The sequence below is a fragment of the Ahaetulla prasina genome, chromosome 8, assembly GCF_028640845.1.
Source record: "Ahaetulla prasina isolate Xishuangbanna chromosome 8, ASM2864084v1, whole genome shotgun sequence".
Classification (NCBI taxonomy): Eukaryota; Metazoa; Chordata; class Lepidosauria; order Squamata; family Colubridae; genus Ahaetulla; species Ahaetulla prasina.
This window is the reverse complement of record NC_080546.1, coordinates 1,845,664-1,869,031: the sequence shown is the minus strand read 5'-3', so window position 1 is coordinate 1,869,031 and position 23,368 is coordinate 1,845,664. Positions and strand designations below refer to the sequence as shown.

Sequence of the window (23,368 nt, the reverse complement as noted above, 5' to 3'; positions counted from 1 at the left end):
AATGTCGGCTGGTGGCCCCCAGGGGGAGGGCCTTCTCTGTGGGGGCTCCCACCCTTTGGAACGAACTTCCCCCTGGATTCCGGCAATTGCCGGACCTTCGGACTTTCCGGCGAGAGCTGAAGACCTATTTGTTTGTTCGCGCAGGACTGGCATAGGATTTTAATAGGATTTTAATTAGTTTTAATGTTTTAACATTTTAAAATTTGGGGTTTATTCTAAATGTTTTAATTCGGCCATTTGTATAATAAGTTTTTTAAATTATGGCCTCCTTGGGGTGCCGTCGGTCAGGCAATGTCGACTGGCGACTCCCAGGGGGAGGGCCTTCTCTGTGGGGGCTCCTGCCCTCTGGAACGAGCTACCCACAGGGTTACGTCTGTTCCCTGACCTCCGGACCTTTAGACACGAGCTAAAAACATTCTTGTTTCGTCGTGCAGGGCTGGCCTGATAGTTTTTTAATGGGGTTTTTTAAATGGCTTTTAAATGGAGTTTTTAACCGAATTTTTTAGGTCTATTGGATTTTAGTGTTAGCCAATTTGAATACGTTTTTTAATAATGCTCTTAACTTTTATATGTTTATATGTTTGTTTTATTGGGCTGTAAACCGCCCTGAGTCCTTCGGGAGAAGGGCGGTATATAAATTCAAACAATAAATAAATAAATAAATTACCCAGTTACGCCAATGAGGTTGATTGATGTAGAACAACATTTGGATTTAACAGACTGTGGGAGGCTACAGGCACCCTTCTTCCCAAGCTGTCTGTTGCATCCAGCATTTGCTGAGGAAAGAATCGTGTTTGGCCAGAGGTCTCCAAAGTTGGCCACTTTTAAGACTCTGACCCTAATCCCTACCCCTACCCCTAAGCATGGCATAAGGCCGGGTTATTTACGGGACCGCCTGCTGCCACCGACTACCTCCCACCAACCCGTACGCTCTCACAGGGAGGGACTCCTTAGGGTGCCGTCCGCCAGGCAGTGCCGACTGGCGACATCCAGGGGAAGGGCCTTCTCTGTGGGGGCCCCCACCCTCTGGAACGAGCTCCCCCCAGGATTACGTCTACTTCCAGACCTTTGAACCTTCCGCCGCGAGCTTAAGACACATCTATTTATTTGTGCAGGGCTGGCCTAGGGTTTAATTTTAAAATTAATTTTAAACGGGGTTTTGTACTTTTAACTATAGTTTTAAATTTGGCCTAATGGAATAAGTTTTTTAAATGTTGTTTTAACATGTATTTAGTTTATACTTTATGTTTTATAAGGCTGTAAACCGCCCTGAGTCCTTCGGGAGATAGGGCGGTATAGAAATTTGAATAATAAAATAAATAAAATAAAAGCAACCTTCACTCCTTCAGGTCACCCCAGCCAAACCTGGGTGCAAGAAGGAAGATTGACATTCAGCCACCCAAGGTAGAGCCATGGACTCTCAGTTTCCAACTTCCCTTCTGCCCAGGGTGAGAAGCAGGAGATGGAACCCCAAGGCAAGCAGGGCAGCAAGAAACGTGTGAGACACACACACACAGACACAACCCAATGTCGCAGGACCCACCTGCTCAAATCTGCATCAGAAAACTGCGGTTCCCTGCACCCTCCTTCCACGACGGCAAAGGATTTTACGCACCTGACTGGGTTCAACGTTTGCTTTCACCAGGGGCGCCGTTAGCAAGTTCTCCATGCCTGAAGGGAGGTCACCATCACCCTGGAAGAGGAAGGACGGAGAGGTCACCCCAGCAGGTAAGGAAGATTGGGATGGGGGCCCGGCAGCCGAGGGGGACCCCCGTCTCTTCATTCCCACGCCATCTCTTGCTTGCAACGGGCGAGGAGGGTCCACCCATTCCCGGATGTTTACCAGCACGTTCAAAATATAGGTAGTCCTTGACTTGCAACCATTTGTTTTGGTGACCGTTCTAAGTCACAACGGCACTGAAAAAAGGGACCTGAGGACCGTTTCCCACAGTTACGACCGCTGCAGCCTCCCCGTGGTCACGTGATCGAAGACACTCGGCAAATGACTCCTATTTACAACGGCTGCAATGCCCTGGGGTCATGTGATTCCCTTTTGCCAACTGTTGTGCCTCACCCGCCCCCCTCTCCGCAGCCGGGCCCCTCCCATCTCCTGCTATCTCAGCCAGAGACTGATAGTGAAGACGAATGGCCTGGCATGCCTCCAGCCCCCAGCCCTGGCACCATGCCCGGACAGACTGAGCAAACAAACCTCCCTCCTATAGCATGTGAGCATGATGAGCACAAAGCCAGCCACGAGCTAGAATTGCCGGCAGCTGGGCAGGAAGACGAAGGGTGGATGGATCCACACTTCCGGAGAATGGAGAGGTGACGTCAGCAAAAGGAAGGGAGGGGATAAGAGCTGAGTCATGGAGCCACACCCCATGGCCTATATAAAGGATCTGCTTTCTGGCATTCCTTGAGTCAGGCAAAGTCTCATCTGGTTGCTGAAGTCACACCTTGGATTCCTGCCTGCCCTGAGAACGCTGACAGGAATTTGGCAAAGCTGCAGAGGCTTCGTGGCCACGCTGGTTACAGACTTCCCAGACCCGGCCGTCAGAGGAGGAGTGGGACACGACAGCAACCTTCCGACCAGCGAAGTCAATGGGGAAGCCAGATTCAGTAAGCCACCTCACTTAGCGACGGAAGGTCCAGGGTCCCAATTACGGTTGGAGGTCAAAGACTTTCTGGTATATTTCAAAAGCCAGCCCAAGTCCCCACAAGGCCGCCAAGCAGGTGCCCTTCTGAGCAGAACCTTTACCTTCTGCTCCTCTTCATCAAGGACTTCCAGAAAGCCATCATCGTCTTCATCGTTCATGAAGGACGTCAAGGAGGAACGGCGGAGGTAGACCGGGCTCTCGGGATTGACGTTCTCCTTCTGAGGGCTGCAGAACTGAAGAGCAAGGATCCATAAACATGGGCCCCTGGGCTTTCCTTCCCTTGGCTATTTCCCAGGCAATCACGGCGTCCTAAGAATGACTCAGCCGGAGATCCCCAACCGGGTGCCCACCATCTCCCACTGGCTGCGAAATCAAGGTGATTCAACTGGGAGCCGCAGCCAAACCATGTTCCAGGAAGTCCCAAAGGGGCTTTTCCCAAAAGGCAACCAGACTTCGTTTTTTCCTTTTTTTTTTTTTTTTTTATAAAAAAGTTTTATTTTTACAATCATAACAAATAATTCATCCAATGTACAATTATATACAATTAGTCGGGCTTGCCCAGTCACCACCCCCCTTTTTAACACTCTTCCCTCTTCTACCTTCTTCTACTTTCCAGACCTTCCTCTCCTTCTCTTATCTACCTCCTCTCCTCCCTCCACCCTACACTCCTTCTCCCTCTTCTACCCCTCTTCCTTCCTCTTCTCCTCTTTCCTACCTCCTACTCTCTCTTTTCTCCCTCCCCACCGTTCTAAAATGGTAACTGGGCAGACCCGACCCTACATTAATTATATTTATACATCTTCATTAATCCCTGTACATTCGTTTTTTCCTTGAAGAGGTTTCGCTTCTCATCCAAGAAGCTTCTTCGGTTCTGACTGAATGGACCTGAATGGGCCAGAACTGAAGAAGCTGTTCGGATGAGAAGTGAAACGCCTTCAAGAAAAATCAATAAAGTCCTGTCGACTTTTGAAAAAGCACCTTTGGGACCAACCGTGACCTAGATGGCGGAGAATCTCCATAGATAGGCTCAAGGATGGTTGTGCCATGCTGCCTTGCGAATAGCCCCCCACCCGTGACCACCCCTCTAAACTATCTGCTTCCTTTCTGGTAGATCCAGGAGGGTTGGCCTGTTTGGGGGGTCTTGTCACACTCGCAATATATCCTGGGATAGGACCCAGGAAGCATGTCTTCTCTCATGCTGCCCCCCCACCTCTGAAATCTGGTGACACCCCCCCCAACACCGCCTGCCTGTCTTCCACAACTGGGGAGGTTTTGAATAGCTTGCCTTCAGAAGTTGTGGGTTGCTTCATCACTGGACGTTTTTAAAGAAGAGACTGGACAAGGGTTTGTGTGAAATGCTATGGGGTCTCCTGCATCAGCCGGGGTTGGACTGCTCTGTACGCGACGATTTGTGTGTATCTTTGAGGCTTAAACCTGATTTTGCCGCCTGTTTTTCCATTCTCATCTTTAACAACGCTCGCTGTGTATCGTAACAGCAACCACGTTAATTTTCCGTGGTTGAGTTGTGGTTGTTTGGCCAGTGAGGAGTTTTGCTAAGCCTTCCGGAGGGTCCCATGGATGAAATGGGCCGTAAAGCCAAGAAGGCCCCTCTGGAAATAATATGGTCGGTGTGTGAGACTTGCAGCACGCATGCAAAACCCCCTTCCTCTTTGACGGCCCACACTCACCATCAGCTGTGGGGCAGAATTTGGTCTCTGGGCGAAGGGAGCCCTCTCTCCCTGCCCGCCGGAGAACCTGCTGGTAGGTCGGCAGGGCTTCTTGAAAATAGCCCCTTCCTATCCGAATGAGAAAAAAGTCCAATTTTAGGAAGCCAGAAAATGGAGGGGAGGGGCGAGAGGGAAAGGAGGGGAGGGGCCAGGGAGAGGAAGGAAGGAAGGAAGGAAGGAAGGAAGGAAGTGTTGTGTTTCGTCCAATCTCACCTCAGCCGGGGTCTTCTTATCTGCTTCCGAACTCGGAGGAATGTTCTAGTATGCCTCCCGGCCCCAGCCCTGGCTCCATGCCCAGACAGGCTGAAGAGGAAGAAATACCTCCAGCCCCCAGCTCTGGCTCCATGCCCAGGCAAACAGAGCAACTAGACCCCTCCCCCTCCTCCACAGCATGTGAGCCTGAGGGAGGTCAATTGCCAACAGCTGCCGACTGGAGTGACCCTTGCGTCAGAAGACTTGATAGGCGGAGGCAACAGAAGGAAGGGAGGGGCAGGCCTGGGTAAGTGCTGAGTCATGGAGCCACACCCCATGGCCTATATAAAGGACCTGCTTTCTGGCCTTCTCAGAGTCAGGCAAAGTCTAAACATATCTTGCTGAAGTCACTGAAGTCACTGAGGACTTTGCTAGGACTTTGGCAGAGCTGCAGAGGCAAGCCTGATTCGGATTTCCCTGACCCGGCCGTCAGCGGAGGAGTGGGACACGACAGGAAGGAAAGAAGGGAGGGCGAAGAAAGGGAAGAAAAACTAAAAGAGGAAGAAGACAAAGTTAAGGTGAAGAGAAACTGGGAAGTGGGGAGACAGAGGAGGGGGGGAAGGGAAGGAAGAGGGGAGGGGGAGGGGCCAGGCACAGGCCCTTCCCCCCCACTTACATTTCCCATACTGTTTTGGGCAGCCGCATTGTTCTGGCCAGGACCACGGTTGCACTGTTTGTAGTGTGAGATGTCCCTGAGGACAGGACTGGAGCCCAGCAGCCTCACCTGAGAAGAGCAGATCGGCAGGTGAGGGAGGGAGGGAGGGAGGCAGACCTAATTGGGCCAAGGGATCAAGGGGAGGCCCAGCACAGAGAGGCCTCCGGAGCAGCAAATTTTGGGGCCCCGTTTCTTCTTTTTTTCTCCGCAATTCGAACAGGAAAATCTTGCCTCGTCACCAATCTATAGTACAGGTAGTCCTCAACTTACATCGGTTCATGTAGTGACCGTTCAAAGCTACAACGGCACTGACAAAAGGGACCAACGGATGTTTGTCTCACACTTATGACCTTGGCAGCATCCCCACAAATATGAAATCAAAATTCAGGTGCTTGGTCCTAACTGGTTCCTATTTATGACGGTCGCTGTATCCTGGGGTCACATGATCCCCTTTTGTGACCTTCTGTCAAGCAAGCCAGAAGCTAGGGCTGGGAAGTGGCTCAACAGGCTAATGCAGTCTGTTATTAACACACAGCTGCCTGCAATTACAATTACTGCAGGTTCGAGTCCCTATAAGGTAGGTAAAATGAGGACCCAGATTGTTGGCGGGGCAATAAAAGTTGACTTTGTATATAATATACAAATGGATGAGACTATTGCCTTACACAATGTAAGCTGCCCTGAGTCTTCGGAGAAAGGCGGGATATAAATTCAAATAAAAAAAATTAAAAAATGGATGGATTGGATGGATGATTGGATGGAGGGTGGATGGGTGGATGGATGAATTGATAGGTGAATGAATTGCTGGAGGGATGGATGGATGGGCAGGTGGATGAACTGATGGATGGATGGATGGATGGATGGATGGATGGATGGATGGATGGATGGAGGGCCTCTGGTGGCTCAACAGGCTAAGGCAGTCTGTTATTAACACAGCTGCTTGCAAGTTCAAGTCCCACCAGGCCCAAGGTTGGCTCAGCCTTCCATCCTTTATAAGGTAGGTAAAATGAGGACCCAGATTGTTGGGGGCAATAACAGTTGACTTTGTATATAATATACAAATGGATGAAGACTATTGCCTTACACAATGTAAGCCGCCCTGAGTCTTCGGAGAAGGGCGGGATATAAATTCAAATTAAAAAAAAAAAAGCCAGATTCGCTGAACAACCGGGTTACTAATTTATCTGTTTCAGAAATTCACTTAACAACTCCGGCAAGAAAGGTCATAAATAGTCTCTCTGAACAACAGAAACCTTGGGCTCAATTGCTGTCGTAAGGCGAGGACTACCTCGGCAACATTTCCTGCCACAAATAAAACGAGGGGCTGCTGCAAACTCCTCGTGGCTGACAATACAGCAACCCGGTTTTCCTTCCTGGAACCCGAAACTCAGGGTTTCCACCAGCTTCCCAGAGATCTAGTTACTGGCTGGGGAATTCTGGGAGTTGGAAGTCGGACAGGCTTAAAGTTGCCCAGGTTGGAGAGCCCTGATCTAGTAGACATCACAAAGACATGGGATGACGGCGTGGGAAAGATGGTGTCATTTTGGCCACCAGGTAGCGGTTCCATGGAGGGAGGGTTTCGTGTGGTGCCTGCATCCCACAGATGGAGGCTCTGTTTTCTTCCGTGGACCGGTTTCTGGCATGCCATAGGCTGGGAATTGGGGACCCTTGGGGTAAAGGATCAAGCCCAGGTACCCGAGTTTTTTAACTAATGAGGAGATCGGTGCCACCCAGCGGCTGCACAATCCTAGCTAGCTCAGGGGTCTGCAAACTTGGCTCTTTTAAGACTTGTGGACTTCAACTCCCAGAGTTCCTTAAAAGAGCCAAGTTTGCAGACCCCTGAGCTAGATCAACCCTGTTTCCTCTGCAAAGCCCACCCAAGGGACACCCCCCCCCCAAGAGTGGGGGCAGCAGCAGCATTTACCGGCAAGGACTTGATTCTCCGAAGGGGAAGCGATTCCCTGCGGAGGAAAACAGACAAGAATTAGGATAGCCGATTATCACCTGACATCCCCGTTCCCCAAAAAATCATTCTGCAAGGACCACCGGATGATGGCTCGCTTCCCAGGTGGGTCAAGACTTGCGAGACCCTCGGCTGCAACCCTAATGATTTTCCCCCACACACACACTTCCAGTAGATCATACAAAGCCTGCTAGAAAGAAGACAAGGCCTTCGTGGGCACACGCGTGTCGTGTCGTGTCGTGTTATGGTGGTGTTCTTTCTCCCCACCCCCGCCCACCCCTTCCTTCTCTTGCGAAAGCGAAACCGAAACCGGGGCTTTTGAAAGGAAGGGGGGGGGGGAAACGCACTTTCGGTTTTCGGCAGCTAGCAAAAAGGCTGAGGGATCCTCCGGTTGCAAACCACAGGCGCCAAATTTGAATTTTTGAACAGTTTTGTGTCACACCCGACTCCCTTCTCAGCTCTCAGCTGGGGAAAAAATTAGTCATCCTCTCCTTGCAGAAAAAAATGTGATATTTCTGGAGAAAATCTGTCTCTCTTCCCAATTACTTCCATCCCAAAATAGTGTCATCCAGAATACAGAATGACAGAGTTGGAAGGGGCCTTGAAGGAATTTTTTAAATTTTAGTGATTTTATAGGGTGTAATTGTATTTTAGCTTGGCCAATTGAATAAGTTTTTTATGGGTAGTTTTTAATATTGTATGGGTTTGTTTTTTGTATTTTAACTGGCTGTTCACCGCCCTGAGTCCTTCAGGAGAAGGGCGGTCTATAAATTAAAATATTATTATTATTATTTAACCCCCTGCTCAAGCAGGAGACCCCTAGACCATTCCCAGACAAATGGCTGTCCAATCTCTTCTTAAAAACCTCCAGTGATGGAGCGCCTGCAACTTCTGGTGGCAAGGAGTTCCACTGGTTAATTGTTCTCACTACCAGGAAATTCCTCCTTAGTTCTAGGTCGCTTCTCTCCTTGATTAATTTCCATCCGGTTGCAGCTCACGGCTGGCTCATATTTAAAGGATTGTCCACTAGGACTCCAGGAATATCTGCACCAGGGGCCTGTGCTTTTTCCATACATGGATCCCCTCTGTGCCTCCCCCCACACACACACACACAATCACGGCCCCTTCCCCACATGCCTCCTGCTTGAAACCGGTCACAAGCAACTTCCTGGCCACCCCAAGTCTTGTTGATGTGAGCTTCCTCAGAAGGGCCTCCAACATCTGGAGATCATTATGGCATTTCTGAGACATCACCCATCGAGATACGTGTAAAGTTACAACGGAGAGAAAGAGAGAGAAAAAAAACCCTACACTTGTGCAGGATCAGAAAAGTCTCCAAGGACGCAAAGGTTTTGCAACGGAGGCACCTCGTGAATTTGGGGCAGGGAAAATGCCCCTTGGGTGCCCTAAGGCCGGGGGCTCCAACCTTGGCAACTTTTAAGACGTGTGGACCAGCGGAAGCACACAAGTCTTAAGGCGTCCTTGCTGATCCGGTGGCTTCCGTCTTCGCCCACCTCTTTTAAGACACCACTGGAGTCATGTCCCTTCCTGATCCACCAAGGAGCTGAACGACTGCAGGCAGTCCTCGACTTAAAACAGTTCACTTAGCGACCGTTCAAAGTTACGACATCACTGAAAAAAAAGGAACAGTCTTCCTCTACCACCCCATCCCCGCTCTCTTCAAGCTCTCCCAGGGATGGGCCTCATGCGCCCCCCCACCCCACCCTTAAGAGGCCTCCTTTCCTCTTGAGAACCCGCAGCTTAGAAAGTGGGGAGGGGGCTTCCGCCATCCCCCCCCCACCTTCCCTCCAGCATGCTTGGCTGGATCAATTCAATTCCAAAGAGCCACAACAAAGGCTCAGGAGTTGAAGAGGGGCCTTTTCTGGGCCGCCATGGCCGTTGCCCCCACCTGCATGCAAATGAGGGGACGGAAACGGGGGGGGGGGGTCCAGCCAAGCGCCATCTGTCAGATAAAAGCCCCCTTGCATTCATCCCCCCCCAACCATCCTGCCTCCCCCCCACACACACACACACAGCTAGAAGGGGAGCGTGCGCACAAAACCCTCCCCAACCCTCCCGGCTACTCAAAAATCAAAGTCACCAGGAGAAGCCCGATTCGTTTTAACGGCCATGTGCTTCACTTAACAACGCGCCGCGAATTGCTTAACAACCAGGGCAAACACAAACAAACAACAAACAAACGAACGAGGCCTGCTTCACGAGAGTCACAACTCGCTTAAAAGAACTTTTTCTCGCTCAGCCACAGAGAGTTTCGGGTTCTCACTTGCGGTCGTAAGTCGAGGACCCCCCTGTGGAAATCTTGGATTTGCCCTCCTGGCCGTCCCGTTTGCAAGGATGAACTCCAAAGGCCCCGGATTGCTCAAACTTCTTGGAAACGGGTTTGTGCAAAGGACTTAAGCCCCCAAATCCCATCACAACTGACAACAAACCACCCTTAAGCCACCGGCAGTAAATGGATTAAGATCCCACATCCGAAACCCGACAAAAGGAGAGGAAAAAAACCTCTCCAAACAAGAAAAATTCCCACGAACTTCTCCCCACCAGCCTCATACCAACCACCCCGTCCATTTGGCTTCCTTTTTTGGCCAAATCCCTTTTGGGGATTCCACCCTCCCAAACGAGCCATTGAAAACTACAGGCAGTCCTTGCTTTACGACCAAGGTTGAGTGCACTGAAAAAAAGTGATTTACGACTGTTTGGCACAGGGGTCTCCAACCTTGGCAATTTTAAACCTGGAGGACTTCAACTCCCAGAATTCCCCAGGTTGGAGACCCCTGGTTTAGCCCACTTTACGACCGTTCCAGCATCCCCAGAGCTCCGTGAGCAAAATTCAGATGCTCGGCAACTGACTCGTATTTATGACGGTCGCAGTGTCCCGGGATCGTGTGATCCGCTTTTGCGACCATCTGACAGGCAAAGTCAGGTTCACTTAACGACCCTGTTCCTACTGGCAGTCCTCGCTTTACGCCCAAAATTGAGCGCCCTGAAACAAAGCAACTTACGACCATTTTTCGCACTTACGACCATTGCAGTATCCCCAGGGTCCTGTGAGCAAAATGTAGCCGCTCAACAACTGATTCACATTTATGGCAGTCGCAGTGTCCCGGGATCGTGTGACCCGCTTTTGCAACCTTCTGACGGGCAAAGTTAAGCCATATTCACTTAACAACTGTGTGACTAACTTAACAGCTGCAAAGATTCGCTTAACGACGGGAGCAAGAAAGGTTGCAATATTGGGTCGGTCAGGTGAGGGTCTCGACTCACAGCGATCGTAAAGTTCTGGGTTCCATTACCGTCGTAAGTCAAGGATTATTTTTCCAGCATTGGTTGCTTTCATCCATTTTATCATTTTAGGAATTTATCTCTTATGCTTTTAATGCCGCCCTGAGTCGCTTCGAAACGAGATGGGCAACAATTACATTTAGTCAATAAATAAAATAAATCACAAATGCGGAGAGAACAGATAAAACTTCCCCCCACAAATTCCTTTTATGTCAAGTTTTAATGAGACATTTGTTCTTTCCTTTGTACATTTTATTTTTATTGTTAGTGTTTGAAGAAGTTGGTTTGGGGTTTTTTTTTTCTTGTTTTTTTTCTCTTCCTTTTGCATTTCAATTTTGGAAATAAAATAAACGTTTGTAAAAATAAAAGAAACTCCTCAACTCCTACGTCCCCAAACACTCTCACTTTTGCAGAGAAGATAAAAAAATGATATTTTTTTTATCCCGTGTTTTATTCCCGTGTTTACACAGAAGAGCATGCTGACTTACAAATCCTCAGGAAACATCTCCACATCTGGCTCCATAGGAGAGTCGGGGCCAACACCTGCACGGCAGAAAAAGATGATTGCAGGTAGTCCTCGATTCACAATGATTCATTTAGTGACCGTCCAAAGTCACAAAACGACTTAGGACTGTTTTTTCCCACATTTAGGACCGTTGCAGCATTCCCCCACGGTCATTATTCGGAGGCTTTGGCCACTGGCTCGTATTTACGACAGCCGCAGTGTCCCAGAGGTCATGTGATCCCCAGCCAAGTCATGGGCTGGCTGGGGAATTATGGGAGTTGAAGTCTCCAGGTTCGTCACTAAATGCCATCGTTGCCCACCCATGTTTTAGAGGGTCTGTGATCATGGCAGACAGTCACTAAGAGACCCAGTCGTTAAATCGAGGACTAGCTGCATAGCCCGCTGAGATGCAGAAGGCCCGGTTTGGAAGGCCTTGGGTTCGAATTCAGCCCCACCCGTCTCAAATCTCACCTGAGTCGGTCGATTCCGAAGAGACTGAGTCTTGAGAGGTCCATTCCTTTCTGAAGTCTAAGTTGAGCTTCTTTTTCCTTTTGGGGGTGTCCCAGTCACTGCAATGCAAAAGGGGAAGGGGATTAAGACCACCCCACTAATTGCTCATTGGCCCAGATTCCTTTCCTTTCCTTTCTTCCTGAAAGTTCGCTTCAAGAAACTTGCAATAAATGTTTATTTTTTCTGAGTTCTTCTCCTGGCTCTTTTCATTCTCCCAAGTTCTTCATCATATAATAATAATAATAATAATAATAATAATCATCATCGTCATTTCTTTAGTACAAACACAGGTTGTCCTTGAGTTACGACAGTTCATTCAGTCACTGAAAAAAGTGACTTATGGCCATTTTTCACACTTACGACCGCTGCGGCATCCTCACGGTCACATGATCAAAATTCAGACACTTGGCAACCAATTCAGATTTATGACGGTAGCAGTGTCATAAACCGGGGTCACGTGATCCCCTTTTACGACCTTCTGACAAACCAAGTCAAAGGGGAAGCCAGATTCACTTAACAACCGGGTTACACTAACTGAACAACCGCAGTTATTCACTTAACAACTGCAGCAAGAACGGTCGTAAAATGGAGCAAAAGTCACTTAATAAACTGTCTCGCTTAGCAATGGAAATTTTGGGCTACCTGTATTGGATTCAGCTGAATGTTTTTAAACTTTTCGTGCCTAATGCAATTCTAATGGTTTTTTTAAAAATCCTGCCATTGTCTCCTTCTGTATTGATGGCCTGCTTAATCGGTCGGCCGGAGCGAGACAAATTTCATAAATTTATCAAATTGGTTAAATGAAATTTGCATTTCCTGAGCTGTACCCACCCAGTTTTGTTTTTTTTAGTTATGTTCTCACTACAAAGGCTGGGCCTGGTTTATCTGGGGGGAAAAATGTCACCAGGAAGGGATGAATGATTAACCACTAGGCAGGTGGGAGAACAGCCCTGGCAGCTGAGCCATTTCCAATGAATAACAGAGTAATAGATTTGGAAGGGACCTTGGAGGTCTTCTAGTCCAACCCTCTGCTCAAGCAAGACACCCCTGGAGTCTAGGGATGGAGCAACCACAACTTCTAGTGGCAAGCTGTCCCACTGGCTAATTGTTCTCACTGCCAGGAAAAACTCTCTTTAGTTCTTAGTTTTGCTCTCTCTCGATCAATGGGTAAAAAGTGATCGAGGCAAGAACCAGCCTAGAAATAAGGATAATAATAATAATAATATTAAAAAAATATTTAAAATTATCAATAAAAATAATAATTTCCTAACAGTGATTGTGGAACAGTTAATTGCTTCCAGAATTTATGGGTGTCCCAACACTGGAAGTTTTTTTTTTTTTAGAAGAGCCTGGACTGCCGTTTGTTTGAAATGGTATAATTATTTTTTTTTAAATTTTTATTTGCATTTATATCCCGCCCTTCTCCGAAGACTCAGGGCGGCGTACACTATGTTAGCAATAGTCTTCATTCTATTTGTATATTTATATACAAAGTCAATTTTTATTGCCCCCACAACAATCTGGGTCCTCATTTTACCTACCTTATAAAGGATGGAAGGCTGAGTCAACCTTGGGCCTAGTGGGGCTTGAACCTGCAGTAATTGCAGGCAGCTGCTGTTAATAACAGACTGCATTAGCAGCCTGAGCCACAGAGGCCCCTATAGGACCATGATGGCAAACCTGTGGCACACACCGCCTTCTCTGCAGCCACGCCAGCTGTCAACCCAACCCGGCTCCACCGCACATGTGTGCGCGCCGGCCAGCTGGTCTTTGGGTCTCTGCCCCTTCCCCCCGCACCCCTTTTTGGGCCTGGAAAGCCTCCTGCACCAATCTAGAAGCGAAAATGGGACGCGGGGGGGGGAGAGACTGGGGCGCATGGACGGATGCAAGGGGGACACAAAAACATGCAATGAGACAGGGCGCATGCACAGGGGGAGCAGTCACATTGCATTTTGGGGGGTTTGGCCACGCGCGCTTGCATTCGCACATGTGACCGCGCACTTTGGCCAGTACCAAAATGGTTAACCATCACTGGTATAGGAGCTCCTTCTTGGGGTTGGACTAGAACCTTGGCAACTTTAAGCCTGGTGGACTTCAACTCCCAAAATTCTGGGAGTTGAAGTCCTCCAGGCTTAAAGTTGCCAAGGTTGGAGACCCCTGGACTAGACGACCTCCAAGGTCTCTTCCAACTCTTGTCATTGCACTCTGGGCCAAAGCAGGGGAGGAAAAGTCCAGCATTAGACCCTTTTCTAGGTTTAATCATGGCTGCTTGTGCTAACCGGGCTTGGCCGCATTCACCCGCAGACGGGACTTCTTGGGTGATTTCCCTCCCTCACATACATCCATTTTTGCAAGAGAAAAAAGACTTGCAGCTCCCTGGCCAACCGAGGTGGTCCTTGTGTAACAGCCCCCTTCCTTCCTGAGCATCAGGTTGTGGGAAGGGGCCTCTCTCTCTCTCTCTCTCTCCACGCCACGTGTTACAAGCACCCTCCTGCTCATTTTCAGGCTCACCCTGGCTCCCCTCTCTTCCTCCTCGCATTATGCAGAGAATTACAATAGGAGCAGCTGCTCCTGAGAGCATTCGTGCAGAAGGGCGGTGTGGGGGGGGAAGACAAAAAATGCCAGAAGCAGAAGGAGGCCCTGCCAAAGTCTGGCACTCAGTGGGGTGGAAGCAAAGAGGGTTAAAACCACCTTTAAAAAGAGCCTATGGTAACCAACCGTTGCCGGAAAAAGAGGGGAGGGTTTCAGAGAAGCTTCTTTGGGGAGTCCCCCAATCAAGACACACCCAACCCCAAAATGTGCAATTCCTTATCCTTTCATCAGAAACCTCTTTCCTTAAAAAAAAAACAAAAAAACCTGCCTCTGGCTAGGAAAAGAGAAAAATCTGAATTTGCCAACATATGGAATAAATTCAAATGTCTGCTGCAGGCAACGGGAAGCCAGGCATTCCAACGATCCACTCCCAGCCCCCTCCCCAACTTTCTCCCAGCACAGGAATCTTATTGGGGGAGGGGGAGGGAAAGGTCAGGGAGGGGAGCCCCCAAACAGGCCTGGCTTCCCAGAGGAAGTGGCTGGGACCGGGAGCCGAACGCTCCAACGGAGAAGGCAAGCAAGCACATTTGCAGATCGCCCTGGGAAAAGAGTGGGGCCGTCTCTGGGATCTCCCCCTAGTCCAGCTAGGTGTGAACTAGGATTCCCGCATCCTAGTCTCTTGCTCCTGAGTCAGTGCACCCAGAAGCACTTCCTCCCCACAGATCCTTGCTCCCCAATCCATGGCCTTGGGGCGGGGGGGGGCTCCCCAAAAATGGGAACAAGTGTAGGGAGGGCTACAAGCCACCCCAAAGGGCCAGGCTGCAAGGAGGGAACTGCCGGATGGGGGAAGGCTAAGGGGTGGGGGGGGGCCGCCCCAACTGTCCCCCCCTCCCTGTTGCTCCTTCCTGATCAGAGGCAGCCAGGATGGAAGGGAGCCCCCTCCCCCCAGGCTCCCTTCCAGCTGCAGAGAAGCTGGGGGGGGGGTTTCCTTCACACTGCAAAAGACCCCAACTCCTCTAATGAGTTTCAGCTGAGCCCTAAGATGCCAAGGAGTGTTTAGGGAAAGGGTTTGCCCCACGTTTCTCCAACCAGCAAGGGACCCCCTCCAGCCTGCCCAGTAGGCTGGGGTGGGGCTGATAGGGGGGGGGTCTTTTCTGCCCTCCTGGCCTCAGCATGGAAGGAAAGGTGCCCTTGACCTTGGCAGCACCTTTTGGGGGGGAGGGGGCAAAGGCCAAGCATTTCTGCCCCCCCCCGCAAAGCCCTCCCCCCCAGTTCCTCCGGGCTGGCTGATGAAGCCCCCCACATCTGGAGGCCTGGCCTGCCCTTCCCCGCAAGCCTGATCCGCTTTTGTCCGCCCTCCTGCCCACGCGGTCCCGGTTCTCGCCCCCCCCCCATCCCATCCCCACCCGCACCCCCCACCCGATGGGGGAAAGGAGGCATGCAGGAGAGAGAGTGTTGGGGGAGGGGAGAGAAAGAGAGAAAGAGAGAGAAGGAGGGGAAGGAAGGGAAGGCGGGAGAGAAGAATGGAGGAGGAGGAGGGAAAGAGAGAAACAGAGAAAAGGGGAAAGAGAGGGAGGGAGAAAGAGAGAGAAGGAGGGAGGGGAGAGAAAGGGAAAGAGAGGGAAGGAAAGAGGAGAGGAAAGAAGAGGAGGAAGGAAGGGAAGGAGGGAGAGAAAGGGAAAGAAGAGGAGGGAGAGAGAAGGAGGGAGGGGAAAGAGGAAGAGAGAAAGGGAAAGAGAGGGAAGGAAAGAGGGAAAAGAAGAGGAGGGAAGGAAGGGAAGGAGGGAGAGAAAAGGGGAAAGAAAGAGAGGGAAGGAAAGAGAAGGAGGAAGAAGGAGAGAGGGAGGGAAAGAAAGAAGGGAAGGAGGGAGAAAAAGGGAAAGAAAGAGAGGGAAGGAAAGAGAAGGAGGAAGAAGGAGAGACAGAAGGAAGGAGAAAGAGGGAAAGAAAGAAGAAGGGAAGGAGGGAGAAAAGGGGAAAGAGAGGGGGGGGGGGGCTTGCCTGCCTGCCTGCTTGCCTCCCCCCGCCCTTCTCCCGCCCGGCTTTACCTGCCCAGCCCGGCCAGCTGGTCCATGTGGAGGGCCAGGTGGGTGACCGGGGACATGGCGGAGGCGGAGGCGGCGGGGCGGCTGCCGGGGAGGCCGGGCAGGGCGCGGGGCTTGCGGGCCGGGCGTCGGGGCTCCGGGGAGCGCGCGGGGGAGGCGGCCGGCTCCATGGGCAGAGCCTCCGCGGGGCAAGCGGGACGTTCTCCGGCTCCAGCCCTGCGCGCCAAAGAGGAGAGGCCGAGCCGGCTCCTCCCCTCCCCTCCCCTCCCCTCCCCTCCCTCCGCCGGGCAGCCCCGCAGCCAGATTCGAAAAATAACAGAGCCAAGAGGCGCAGCGCCAACCAATGGCTGCCCGGCTGCGCAAGCGGAGGAGGAGAAAATGCGCAAAACCGCGGCAGGAAAAGAAAAAGGGGAAGGGGAGGGAGGGAGAGGAGGAGGGGGGGAGCACGTGACGCTCTTTTTTTTTTTGCACCGGTGGGGGGGAGCTGTGTGTGTGTCCCCCCCCCACCCTCCCTGCTTCCAGCTGCAACTTGCAAACCACAGTTGCCCGAGATGCCAGACGGGGGAGGGAGGGCGTGGCAGCCTCTTCCTCTAACGGGAGGCCCGGCTGGGGTGGGAGGGGTGGGGTGGGGTTAAGTAGGGGGCCACATTGGAAGTGGGGGTTTGTGGCCCGGCAGGAGGGGCGCCTCGATCTTCTTGGCCCCTTGAAGAGGAGGAGGAGGAGGGGGCTTGACTCCCAGCGTTCCCCAGCCAGCCATGGGGTGGCAGAGCATTTTACTGGGGGCTCCTGATGCTTCCTGCAACAGTAGGGTTTGTGTTGTTTCCTTGGGGGGGGGGAGTTTGGGGACTGATACTCAGCGCTTTCCCCAGTCTGGATTTAATCTCTCTCTCATTCTTTCTTCCTCTCTCTCTCTCTCTCTCTCTCTTTCTCTTTTTCTCTTAATTCTCTATTTCATTTTCTCTTTTCGCCCTCTGACTTTCTCTCATTCTTTCTCTCCTTTCTCTCTCATTCTCTTTCATTCTCATTCTCATTCTTTCTCTTTCTCATTCTTTTTCCTCTCTCTCTTAATTCTCTATTTCATTTTCTCTTTTCTCCTTCTGACTTTCTCTCATCCTTTCTCTCTCATTCTCTTCCATTCTTTCATTCTCATTCTTTCTCTTTCTCATTCTTTTTCCTCTCTCTCTTAATTCTCTATTTCATTTTCTCTTTTCTCCTTCTGACTTTCTCTCATCCTTTCTCTCTCATTCTCTTCATTCTCATTCTCATTCTTTCTCTTCTCATTCTTTTTCCTCTCTCTCTTAATTCTCTATTTCATTTTCTCTTTTCGCCCTCTGACTTTCTCTCATTCTTTCTCTCCTTTCTCTCTCATTCTCTTTCATTCTCATTCTTTCTCTTTCTCATTCTTTTTCCTCTCTCTCTTAATTCTCTATTTCATTTTCTCTTTTCTCCTTCTGACTTTCTCTCATCCTTTCTCTCTGATTCTCTTCCATTCTTCCATTCTCATTCTTTCTCTTTCTCATTCTTTTTCCTCTCTCTGTCATACACACACACACACATATCAGCCTATGCGTTCTGAACACGCCACACTGCCTTCCAGACCTTTTGCCCACCAAAATATGGTGTTCGGTAATAAACGCAAGTAGACAAAAGTTGTGATGAGAAAGGAAAGTTAAAAGAAAAGAGAAAAAAGAAAATCAAGAGACCATCCGGCAGGGTGAGATGTGTGAACAAAGAGACTTTGGCCGCACAATCCCCAACTTGCATTCTTGGCATTTTATGGATGATTTGCCTTCTGCCGCTTTCTGGCCACACCTCCCCTTGGATTTTTGCCTTTTACCTCTGCGGCTGGATGCCAGCACCTTCTCTAAAAACGTGCTGAAAAAGGTAGAATAAACAAAGAAACAAATGTTTTTGTTTGTTAAAACTTTTTCAATTAAAAAAAACAAAAACAAAAAAACATCTGGTCTGGAAAGGTAGACAAGACGGAATATATAAGTTTGATAAGGTCAGTTGTGGCAGGTGGAGAAGAAAGGTAGGACTATTGTGGGTTGTGTATCCTGCAGCCATTTGTGCAAATAAACAACGTGCTTTCGGCTTGTCCAGGATATAACACACTAATGTTCCTCTATGTGGCAATTGCTGAATTAAACGCAGGCGGTCCTCCACAAACGACCACAATTGAGCTCAAAACTTCCCTGGCTAAGCGGGACAGAGCTTTGCCCCGTTTTACGACCTTTGTTACCTTGCTTGTTAAATGAATCACTGCAGGTTTTGGTAACACGGTTCTTAACTGAATCCAGCTGCCCCGTTGACTTTGCTTGTCAGGACACAAAAAGGGGATCACATGACCCCTGGACATTGCAACCGTCATAAATACGAGTCAGTTGCCAAGTGCCCCAGTTTTGATCAAGTGACCATGGAGATGCTGAAACGGTCGTAAGTGTGAAAACTATATTCCTAAATCACTTTTTTCAGTGTTGTTGTGAACTTCGAACAGTCACTAAATGAATGGTTGTATTCCCTGTATTTACAATGTCAGCGTGCCAAATCTACAGCCGTTACAAAGAACGGGAAAACGGGAAATTTGGGGCATTTGTTTTAATCCCGGTATTGAATCCTTGACCTGAAAATATCCAAACAATTCAAAGTCTCAAGAGTTGAATCCCCAGAACTGAATTTCTGACGGAATCAAGACAGTTCTATACATGCGCCGGACAGTCTCTAGTCCAGAATACAATCCCTGGTTGTATAAACAGAGGCACAGGACCAAAATCACAGCCATTAATTGTGACGGGCAGTTTCCTGACTTACTCCAAAGTGCAAACCCAACCCAATTCAGTCACAACATCCTTGGTGGTACAAACAGAGGCATAGAATCAAAATCATGTGGAATATTAGTACTGCTTGATAAAACCTGAGTAAGGCCACACCTGGAATCCTGCATCCAGTTTGGGTCACCACGTTACAAAAAAGATGTTGAGACTTTGGAAAAAGTGCAAAGAAGAGCAACTAAGAAGATTAAAGGCCTGGAGAAAATATGAAGAAATGGTTGCATAAATTGGGTTTGGCCAGTAGAGAAAAGAAGGGGGGACATGATAGCAGGGTTTCAATATCTGAGGGGCTGCCCTAAAGAAGAGGGGGTCAACCTATTCTCCAAAGCACCTGAAGGCAGGACAAGAAGCAACGGATGGAAACTAATCAAGGAGAGAAGCAACCAAGAACTAAGGAGATGTTTCCTGACAGTGAGAGCAATTAGCCAGTGGAACAGCCTGCCACCAGAAGTTGTGGGTGCTCCATCACTGGAGGTTTTTAAGCAGAGACTGGACAACCATTGTCTGAAAAGGTACAGGATGTCCTGTCTGAACGGCGTTGGGCTAGATGACCTCCAAGGTCCCTTCCAGCTCTGTTTATTCTATTCTATTCTATTCTATTCTATTCTATTCTTTATATTGTATTCTGTATTCTATTCATCACCGGAGGTTATCTGAAATGGTACAAGATCTCCTGCTTGAACCAGGGGTTGGACTGGATGACCTCCAAGGTCCCTTCCGGCTCTATTCTGATGGATAAAAACGTGCACTGTGTTTTACGCCCCCGCCGTTGTTATTGCAGGAACTCTTGCGATGGCTCACATTTTCCATCCTGTGAGCGGCCAGCGCTGGGCCCGGCCGCAGGTGAGCTCAGTCCAGAGGTCAGGTGTGAGTCTGTCACACACACATACACACACACACACCCCTTGGCAGGGGAGGGGAGGTGGCGGCTGCTTCCGAATGCTGGTTATCTGTTTGGCACCAGGAGCCCCGCCAAGGGTGTCTCCTCGGCCCTTCGGAAGGCGATTTCGGCAGGAGGATTATCACCCGCGGAGGGGCCGGCGGCTCCAGCCAGGCCACCGAGGGCCGGACGCGGCTGCAGAGAGGGAGCTAATCAGGGGGCTCCTCACGGAGGGAGGGAGGGAGGGTCTCGCCTTGCCTCCCAGGGATCAGCTTCAGGGCCTGGCAGGACCCTCCGGTGGTCCCAGGCCAAGACACGGCCACCCCAAATGGGTACGTCACTCTGTCTCATGTCACACACACACACACACACACGTGTCTCTCACACACACTTCTCACAGAATCATCTCACACACACACCTCTTCCTCCCACACACACACACACATGCACAATGTCTCACACGCACACACACACACACACACACGTCTCACACACACACTTCTCACAGAATCATCTCACACACACATCTCTTCCTCCCACACACACACGCACAATGTCTCACACGCACACACACACACACACACGTCTCACACACACACTTCTCACAGAATCATCTCACACACACATCTCTTCCTCCCACACACACACACACACACACACACATGCACAATGTCTCACACGCACACACACGCCTGACACACTCGTCTCTCCCATGGAAGCCTCTCTCACACACACACACGTCTCACACACACTTCTCACAGAATCATCTCACACACACATCTCTTCCACACACACACACACACACACACACACACACACACATGCACAATGTCTCACACGCACGCACACGCACACACGTCTCACACACACTTCTCACAGAATCATCTCACACACACCTCTTCCTCCCACACACACACACACACACACACATGCACAATGTCTCACATGCACACACACGCCTGACACACTCGTCTCTCCCACGGAAGCCTCTCTCACACACACACATGTCACTCCGTCACACACACATCTCTTCCTCCCACACACACACGCACAATGTCTCACACGCACACACACACACACACACGTCTCACACACACTTCTCACAGAATCATCTCACACACACATCTCTTCCTCACACACACACACGCACAATGTCTCACACGCACACACACGTCTGACACACACGTCTCTCCCACAGAAGCCTCTCACACACACACGTCTCACCCAGAATCATCTCACACACATCTCTTCCACACACACACACACACACACACACACATGCACACACATGCACACACACACTTCTCACAGAATCATCTCACACACACATCTCTTCCTCACACACACACACACACACATGCACAATGTCTCACATGCACACACATGCCTGACACACATGTCTCTCCCATGGAAGCCTCTCTCTCACACACACACGTCACTCCGTCACACACATATACACACACACACACAAGGCTTTCGATGTATACACACCTCTCTCTCATGTGCAGACAAGCCTCCCTCACACATACATCTCATAGTCTCTCAAATACACACATCTCACACACAGGGATCACACACACAAGGCTTTCGATGTATACACACCTCTCTCTCATGTGCAGACAAGCCTCCCTCACACATACATCTCATAGTCTCTCAAATACACACATCTCACACACAGGTATCACACACGCGTCTCACCCAGAATCATCGCCCACACACACGCGTCTCTCCCTCACACACATACAGAGTGTCTTTCACATGCACGCATGTCTCACACAGAAGCCTCACACACGCAAGTCTCTCCCTCACACACGTACACACCTCTCTCACGCATACACAAGCCTTTTGTTGTATACACACATCTCATGTGCACTCAAGTCTCAGTCCTGCATACACACACACCTCTCTCATGCACAAAGTCTCTCTCTCTCTCTCACACACACACACACACACACACACGCCTCGCACACAAGTCTCTACACATAAACAGATTTCTCTCACACAGAAACACAACCTCTCACGTCCCTACAAGTCTCTCACGCAGCCACATTTCTCACGCACATGGACACACCTCTCTCACACGTGCACAAGTCTCTTCCTGTCTCACACACACACACACGTGCAAGCCTCTCTCACACATACACACAAACACACACACACACACACAGAATTGCTTTTACAGTTGCCAAAAATGGCTGCTCTGGGGAGGAATTCACTTCATAGTAAAACTGCTTCTCATTCAGCTCCTCTAAATCGCTGATTTCCTTCATACACAAAAAAGGGAGAAACGGGAATTGGGTGCTTAATCTGGAACGTAATCCACTTTGTGGGAAATCGGGGCGCTTTGATCAGGCGCCAGATGTCTTCCAACGAATCGAAAAAAATCCTTCCTTTCTAAACCGGCGCCTGCAGATTAGAGGGAAACGGCCGCCTCCAGCTTCATTCATCTCAATCCTTAATCCCCACGAAGGGAGTAATTATTTCTGTGAAATATCTGGAGGGGTTTCTGAGTCGAGGGCCCCTGAATTTAATCCGTTTGATGCTGGGAGGTTCTGAAGCGGATGAATTTTGGGGGGCCCTCCCCGTGTACACGTGAGAGCCTGGGGAAAAATATGCTGGGCGAGGCAATTGCTAGGTGTGACAAGCAGAGGCCTGCCGGCCAACATGTTGTGTTGCAAAGACACAAAGCAGAGGGAATAATGACAGGATTCAAGGGCCTGCTATGAATGAGGCAGAATATATATATATATATATATATATATATATATATATATATATATGTGTTTTCTGAGGTTTTCACGGGTGTTTGTATATAGGTCTTTGGTTGTTCGGGTTTTCTCCCGTGTAAAATTGGAAGTGTCTTGGCGACGTTAATGAAGTCTCATTCGTCATCTTCAGGCTTCAGTTTAGGTGCAGAATAACCAAAGACATATATATATATATATATATATATATATATATATATATATATATATATATATATATATATATATATATATATATATATATATATATATATATATATATATATATATATATATATATATATATATATATATATATATATATATATATATATGAGGCCTTCTGGGATGTTTCTGGCAGCCAAAGGAACTGTTGGCATCTCCTGCAAAAAAAAAAAAATATTCTAAGAATTATAAATGAAAGAAACAAACGACAAAAATGTCATGCCGACAGAAAGTGCAAAAACGAAAGAAAAAAAATTCTTCATCCCAGTAAATTAAAAAAAACAAAACAGTTTTAATAGCAAAATACAGCATAACCATTTTTCGTCCCGTTTTATCGGTAAAATAAAATAATGTGAACTATATACAAGGAGTCCTCAACTTACAAGAGCTCATTTAGTGACCGTTCAAAGTCAGAACGGCGCTGAAAAAAGTGACTCGTGACCGTTTTTCACACTTACAACCGTTGCCGCTTTCCCGTGGTCACATCATCAAAATCCAGATGCTTGGCACAACTGACTCGTATTTATGACGGTCGCCAT

At 49.2% G+C, this 23,368-nt stretch overlaps 1 protein-coding gene across 2 annotated transcripts in view; it reads right to left on the bottom strand.

Moving 5' to 3' along the window:
- Positions 1-16,402, bottom strand: part of CDC25B (cell division cycle 25B) — a 32,896-nt gene extending 16,494 nt beyond the window's left edge. The window contains exons 1-8 of one of the 2 annotated variants that reach the window (XM_058193780.1): positions 16,153-16,402; positions 11,534-11,631; positions 11,046-11,100; positions 7,216-7,252; positions 5,253-5,360; positions 4,346-4,453; positions 2,759-2,890; positions 1,616-1,693 (exon numbers count right to left, since the gene is read on the bottom strand). In XM_058193780.1, coding sequence (XP_058049763.1) covers positions 1,616-1,693; positions 2,759-2,890; positions 4,346-4,453; positions 5,253-5,360; positions 7,216-7,252; positions 11,046-11,100; positions 11,534-11,631; positions 16,153-16,319 — 783 coding nt within the window. In that variant the 5' untranslated portion in view covers positions 16,320-16,402. The remainder of the gene's footprint in view (positions 1-1,615; positions 1,694-2,758; positions 2,891-4,345; positions 4,454-5,252; positions 5,361-7,215; positions 7,253-11,045; positions 11,101-11,533; positions 11,632-16,152) is intronic. The other variant, XM_058193781.1, reaches the window with a different exon arrangement.
- Between the last annotated feature and the right edge of the window lie 6,966 nt (positions 16,403-23,368).